The 7,334-nt window shown below is 42.1% G+C and overlaps 1 protein-coding gene across 1 annotated transcript; it reads right to left on the bottom strand.

Moving 5' to 3' along the window:
• Positions 1-1,819: 1,819 nt before the first annotated feature.
• Positions 1,820-6,948, bottom strand: RGS2 (regulator of G protein signaling 2). The gene is made up of 5 exons (XM_090049022.1): positions 6,764-6,948; positions 4,990-5,091; positions 4,831-4,892; positions 3,399-3,565; positions 1,820-2,850 (listed from the first exon to the last, which is right to left on the bottom strand). The coding sequence occupies exons 1-5, from the start codon at positions 6,871-6,873 to the stop codon at positions 2,656-2,658; spliced, it is 636 nt and encodes a 211-aa protein (XP_089905148.1). The 5' UTR covers positions 6,874-6,948; the 3' UTR covers positions 1,820-2,655.
• Positions 6,949-7,334: the final 386 nt, after the last annotated feature.

Below are 7,334 nucleotides of genomic sequence, written 5' to 3'. Positions count from 1 at the left end.
AGCCCCCACCCTCCCCATCTCTGCTGATACCCCTCACTTCTGATCTGCAGCTCTCTGGCCCTGCTTGTGTCCTGCACTCCTGACCCACAGTCCCCTGCCTCCCTGGTGCCCCTCACTCCCAAGCCACAGCCCCCACCCAGCCCTGGCAATGCCCCTCACTCCTGACCTGCAACCCCACCCGCCAGCCCTGCTGGTGCCCCTTATTCCCAACTCCCAGCCTTCTGCCCCCAAGCTTTGAATGGGGGTTCTCCAGGACTCAGTGTCAGGTCTGTATGTGCATCACAGGGTGCTTTGTTATGGTGTGCTGGGGCATGCCTACAGGACAAAAAAGTGCCCAGGGCTCATGCAGGGGACAAAGATGCCTCCCTTTCCCCCACTGCCTTCCTGCAGCTGATGGATGGGTGGAAGTCAGAGGTAGGGCTGTGGAAAGAATCTGTGCCAACTCAGCTTTGGAGGGAGGGTGGGGTGATCACTGAGCCGTTAGTCAAAGCAGTCAAGCACAGGGCAAGTGCTAGTGCATCTGCCTGTGAAGGGAGAGTTTCAGGGGACCATAAAGGAACCAGGGATGCTGGAGGACAGCAGTCTAACTTGAATTGATAGGGGATCTGGTACAGAGATTTGATTTATTGATTTGGCTCTAGCCAAAATCAACTTTAGTTTCAATGCACACCTATCCAGGTCTATATTAAACCAGGTTCTGTCATTTCTAGACCAGTCTGTGTGAGCTAAACTTCTGTACAGTTACAGGTTTAGATTGATTTGATGAATTTAGATTGATGTATACTGTATCTGGCCTACATGTTATAGCATTGCCTTAAAACAGTTTAGTATTGCTTAACTGTATAGAATATAATCTTGGAATTTGTTTTTTCCTCACTCCTTTAAAGTCAATTAAATTAATTGCAATAGTGTTTACACCATTATGGTGAGGCTAAGACACTAGAACTTTATCTATACTAGATACACCATACTATAATATGGACACCAAAGTCTAACTGCATTGTGAACACTAACCGGACAGTACTCCAGGTTCTCCCCTCCACACCTCATGAAGCCTGCTTTAGCAGGTTTCCGTGACTTGATAGTAAAAATCCTTAGACTCTAGCTGCCTTGTTTAATTTAAGAGCAGTTGTGCTGCTGCTGCAATATGGGAATCAGTGTTAACTACCATCTTATCTTTAAGATCACTAATCTGATGGGGCAGGCTGGCACTTTAGAGACTAACTGGTTCAGAGGGGCATAAGCTTTTGTAGGCAACAGGCCACTTTGTCATGGCATCAAAGGTAGGCTGTAGTCCACAAAACTCATGCCTCCCTGAGCCCGTTAGTTGCTTAAGTGCTGCCGTGCTTTGCCTTCTACCCCTCTCTAGCTTGTAGATGGAGAAATAGGTCCATAAATAAAGGTCTAAAGCTGTTTTAGTAATAGAATCTAGTTAATGTTTTTAATAGCTAGTCCATGTACACGTAGCTTTGTTAGTCTGCTGGGCATGGCCCCTGCCAGTTAAGAGGAAGATAGCGAAAGTAGACAAAAGAAAATCCAAAGTTGATGTTAAGCTTTCCTGAATTTTGAAAACATAAGGCCTTCTTTATTCAAATCAAACTTCCAATCTTGGTGTCGTTCTAAGAGCTTTAATGCCAGCCTTATGTAGTGCTTGTAAACGTTTAACAGCCTGCTGCCTGACATTACCTTTCTTCTTCCCTATCCATCTTTCATCACCAGATAGTCTCATCTCTCGGTTATTTATATACAGATTACAAGCAAAATCAAAGTGTTGGAAAAGTGCACATAAGCATGCACATGCACACACACAACAAAAGCCTTGTATCAAAATAATTTATTATAAGCAAGTATTCAAAAAGACAACTTCACTGAAGTTTGTCTGTCTTCATGACATATGGGAGTGTGTTCAACACAGCCTTAGTTTAACATAATATCATAACAACTCTTGTTTGAATAGGCCAAGTTCTGCCAGTTCACCTCATGTATCCCTGCAGTGACAGAATTTGTTCCTCTGTACTTAGCAACTCGGCACGTTCCGACATGAGATGTAAATACACCCCCTTCTATCTATTTGGATTACCACTGTGACAGTGGTATTCATGTCTAGAAGTCACATGGCAGGTCTGAAGCATTTATTTGTATTGGGAAACCTTTGGTCAGCTGAACCAGTATTAACAAATAGCATGTGATGATAATATACCACTGGTTGTTACTTAGAAAAAATAAATAGGCTACTAATTAAACTACTCAACACTAGTCTAAAATTCCCAGAAATGTTTGACTACGCAAGGATCTCTCAGAGCTTGCTTCCTCATACAAAAAAGGCAGATTAAAACCTGACCTATAGAATCAGGGTCTGACAATACTCGGTGCTTCAATTAATGCAAGCTTTTTTTTTTTACTGCATTGGAAAATGCAGCTGTCCTGGCATCTGGCCAACAACTTCACTTTCTCAGTCTTTGGCAGCCAACATCACTATTTGCCACTGAACTCTAAAGCTGCTAGAGTCAATATTTTTGTCCATGTTTTCCATTACATCTGGCCAAACCTGCTGTATATTCAAGTATTTTCATCTCTCAGGTTTGAAGTTGCCAGGTTAGGTGGACTTTTGTTAACACCTGAAGCAGAGTTTTCCTCTTCCCCTTCCTTCAGAGTTCATGTTCCTTGGGGCTCCTTGGTAATCAGTGACTTTTTACACAGTTCTTGGTAGAATTCAGACTCCAAAAATCGTGGATAAGAGTTATTCTCCATCAAGCTGTAGACTCTTTTCTGTGCTGCGCTGAAGCAGGTATGGTTAGCTTCTTGAATATTCTGGGCAATCAGGTTCTTGGTTTGAAAGTCTATGTTTATCTGTGGAGAATGAAGGGAAAAAAATTACTGAGTGTTCAATTCAAGCAAATATGATAGTACCACAAAATTCATTTTACACAAAAAGTGAGGATGTTATTTCTTTAATGCCAAGGTCTGATATTGCAGCCTCGAGTTAATGTATTTGCCTCCTCAATGAAGTTGCAGAATGAGATCCATATTTCTTTAATAAGGAATAGCTTTTAAAATGTACTTCATTATCAGTGAAGTGGAAGGTGATGCGGCACATATGTTGCAAGTATTTAACAGCCCAGTGCTGATATACCTTAGCTGAGCATCTGACTCAGAAGGCAATGCTAGCACAGCTTGGGAAATTATGAATATATATGAGGGCACTAATATCTGCATTTGGTTGCTTATCAAGAATGCACACAGTATCATCTGGATACTAAAATGTTAAAAACAAAAATGCTGAGGGTAAGTGGAGCAAGAGCAGGGAGGGGATGGATTTCAGAGAATGCTGGAGTTGTGCTCAGTAATGATGTTTAGTTTATTCCCCCCTCTTTTTTGAATTTTTTTTGTTTTTTTACCTCCTTGGGAGCCTCCTTTTCAATGAAGTCATTGAAGATCTTTTTTGCCTTGGACGTCAGCTTCTGTGGTGACTTTGTTTTCTTGAAGTCTTCACACGCTAGCCAGAAATCGATGTTTTCTTCACAGAACTCTGATTTCAAAAAAGCTCGGAAGGCTGCAAGACCATCTGTGTTGCAAAAAAAAAAAAAAAAAAAAAAAAAAAAAAAAAAAAAAGCAAGCCCAGAAAGGGGTATGAGTTGTAAGCAAGCCAGGAATTTCACGTTTATCAAGAGCTCATCATACCTGTTCCCCAACTAAACATCTGCTGCTAGTTTTTTGCTCTATTTCTTTTAAAGCTGTATGGCATGTAATTGCCTTTCTGCATATATACAAACAGTTATTAAGCTCTCCAACAGCTTGTTGAGCTTCATTTTTTTTTTTTAGTGAAACCATAAGGCAAAAAAAAAAAAACCCAAAAAATCTAAACTCAACATATTTAAAAATAAAAACAATGTACCCTCTCCCCCACAAAAAATTGCTAGATCTTTAAAACAGATGTTATACAATTCCACTCTTGAGAGGAGATCTTGTATATTCACTTCTAGGTGAGAGTAAATATTTATGACAGCTATAAACTCCTGGAAGATGTTTGTAAGGAAAAGGTGGATTCAAAGTTCACTGGAGCAAATGCTGATTTAATCAGTCTTCTTTTGCTCATTTGGGTGGTTTCTCTTGCAGAGATTGCAGTAAAACCCAAAGAGGAATAAACTGCCATTGATTCAGAGTTGTGGAATCAAGCTCAAAATATGAAATGCAACAATTTATCGTGGATAGGAATCCCTCTTGTATACAAGCAGCACAAAGCATGTACCATTCGGGTTGAGGAAAATACTGTCGTGTATTAGTCTTTTGCCTGGAGCAAGATGTTAGAGCATTAGGGTCTGATTCATTCTCTACCGCAATCAACTTTGACATTCAGTAGACTCTTATTGTTAAGGGTTAATTGTCAATTGGTAAGAGTTGGTGCATGAGCAAAGCTGTTGACTGCATAGCTGAATGCAGAAACTAAGTATGGTGTGAAGGGATGGCTCTTTTTTGCATTTATGCAGTATGTTCCTGCAAAGGTAGAGTGGAATACAGGGCCAGCTAAAAATACTGAGAGATGACAAAGATTAGGGCTACAGCAAGAAATAAAGATTTTGCAGTCAGAAATGTTTCTAATGAGAAGTCCTCTTAAGATTTTCTAGGTGCATGCAGACATTTTATAAGAAGGACATGCTGGGGCTTAGATATTCATGCATGCACAAAGTTGTTCAATGAGCAATTTAGAATCTGGATGTGCACCGAAGACCATGACTTGTTCTGATTTGTGACAGCCTTTCCTAAAAACTACAGAGAGATAGAGCAACCTTTTATTTACAAGATTACAATCTTCTTTCAAGACTGACTTACATTTGTTAGTTAGAAGTTCATCAAAAGCTTCTGACCAAAGCTGGGCTTCTTCAGGAGAAGGCCTGTATACAGAGAGAGAGACAACATTAGATGGTTTTGTTCCTTTCATGTTTAAAATATCTGTAATTCCTTTGAGCGAAATCTAAATCTTGAAGTTACCTGAAGTAAGCATGTTGTTTTCCCTTTTTCTTGGGCTTTGTTTTGCGAGAAGTGGAAGAATTTTGCAGGAAATAGCTCAATCTTGTTTTCCAATCTTTAACACTAGAAAATAAGACAATACTATATTAAATAAACAGTTCATTAAAAAAAAAAATTTGTTACATCTTCACAATTTTTTTTACCCGAGCTAGGACAAGACCAGAAAGAACGTTGCAAAATTTTTCATTAGTGTTTCATGCCAGTGTTGCCACCCCAGCAGCTGTGGGACCAGATTCCAGATCTTTAATTCCCATTTCAGAAAGGTATGACTCTTATTTCAGGGAGCACAGTTTCACTGCTAAGGTGAGCAGACCAGCCCCTATCCTGTGACAGGACAATGACTAACTGTTACTAAGGCATTTCTGAATAGTTAAACAAATAGAGGTGTGTTTTTGAATGTGACAATATATACCATGTTGACCTGGACTCAATCTTTCCATGATCAATGGGCATTTTAACCTGTCAGAGGCTAAAATGGGAAATAAGTCTCAAGTGTACTGTTCTTAGAAGAACTTTTTATTATAAAAAAGATTTGATTTAGAGAGATTTGATCTTTCAGTCTGAGGGCCAATATTTGGACTCCCAGAATCCCAAATGTTACTTAAGAGGCTAGGCTCTTTTAGGGCCACACTATGAAATCTGTAGACCAGCAAAAAAAAGAGTAAAGCTGCAGCATGGAATGATTCACAGACCCTTTTATGACACTGAGAACTTCACAACAGCTTGTCCCTTACAATTTAAATATCACAGGTCCAATCAGATAATGCAGACAATCAAGTCAATGCAAGCTTTTCAAAGATTCTTTGTTTTGGGATAATGAGTCCCTGAAACATTTTCAGCTCCTCATACCCTGTATGCAGCACAGGATTATTGGAAGACAACACCACCCTGTACAACCTCACTGCTTCTAGGCACAACAAGGATAGCTGCATTCATTTTCCCATTCAAACATGCACCCAACCCACCCAGCCATCACCTCTCTCAGCAAGAGTTCAGCAAACACAAGCATTTAGCTGCTCTGGGCTTCCCTAAGTCTATGTGACTTCCATACATAAAATACCCCACTCTGTACTTGCCCTTGTACTTGCATCAGAGCAGGAAGCATTTTTTTTTTGTGTTTAAAACAGATCACCAAGGCCCTGTAAATACCCTATTTAAAACATAAGTGTCACTGATGCCCAAATCTGATAAATGGATTGGTTGATTTGTCTATCAGATCTGTGTGCACACACACACACACACACCATTTATAGATGCCTATGTCTACACACAAATAAATACACACACACACACTGACATAGGCACCTATAAACAGATATACATGTACAGATGCCTATGTCTATAGATGTCTGTTTACAGCTATGTATACACACACACACACACACACACACACAAATATGCATATCCATACACACTTCTACATCTATTTATAGATGCCTAGGTCTATAAGAGATATGTCACAGATAAAAATATACATATACACCACACATAGGCACCTATAAATAGATGTGTGTGTATAGATGCCTATTTCCAGATGATATGCAAGCACACACACACACAAATATACATACACCCCCCTATATCGATCAGCCATGGATCCCTATGTCTATAGATACCTATTTACAGATCAAAGGCTTTTCCAGCTGAGAGGCACACTCAAATCCCGACCCTGAAAGCTACAGGTAGCTCTGCAGGGACCTGGGCAAGGACAGGCATACAGCTCAGATCAACTCACATCGTTCTCTTCATCTTCCCTTTCTTCTCCTCTTTGCTCTGGCAGCCGCCGGCAGTCCGCTCCATTTGTCCGCAGTTGTGCTGGAGAGCAAAGAACACGGCACTCTGCATGCTAGGGGCTCCGGGACAGCTGTGGCAAGGCGGGCACTGCGGGCGCTGGGCAGCGGCGGCCCTTATAGAGGGCGGCGGGGGCGGGGCCGCGCTGGGCCCCGCCCCCGCGCGGCGCCTATTTGCTCGTGGAACCGCGCGCGCGGGCCCGCGTGTCACCGCCGGCGGGGCGCGCACGCGGGGCGCGGCGCTGACGCAGTGTCCCTCGGGCTCCGGGCAGTCGCTGGCAAAAAAAAAAAGAAGAAAGAAACCAGGGATTGCTGCAACCGCCCGCCGGCAGCTGCCAGCGGAACCGAGCGCTTCTCTTTTGGTGATAGCCAGAAGGCAAGCGCGCACGCACACACGCATAGCTGGCTGGCTGGCTGTCCATCTAGGGACACACACATCTGCGGTGTGTCCGCGCGCGCGCTTCTGTCTGTCTGTGTATCATCCCCAGGCACACACACACCTATCTGTCTACAAAC

Source organism: Crocodylus siamensis, chromosome 5, assembly GCF_052110815.1.
Source record: "Crocodylus siamensis isolate JL-2025a chromosome 5, ASM5211081v1, whole genome shotgun sequence".
In the NCBI taxonomy this organism is placed as follows: Eukaryota; Metazoa; Chordata; order Crocodylia; family Crocodylidae; genus Crocodylus; species Crocodylus siamensis.
Note: the sequence above shows the minus strand (reverse complement) of the source record. Positions and strands in the feature narration are given on the sequence as shown.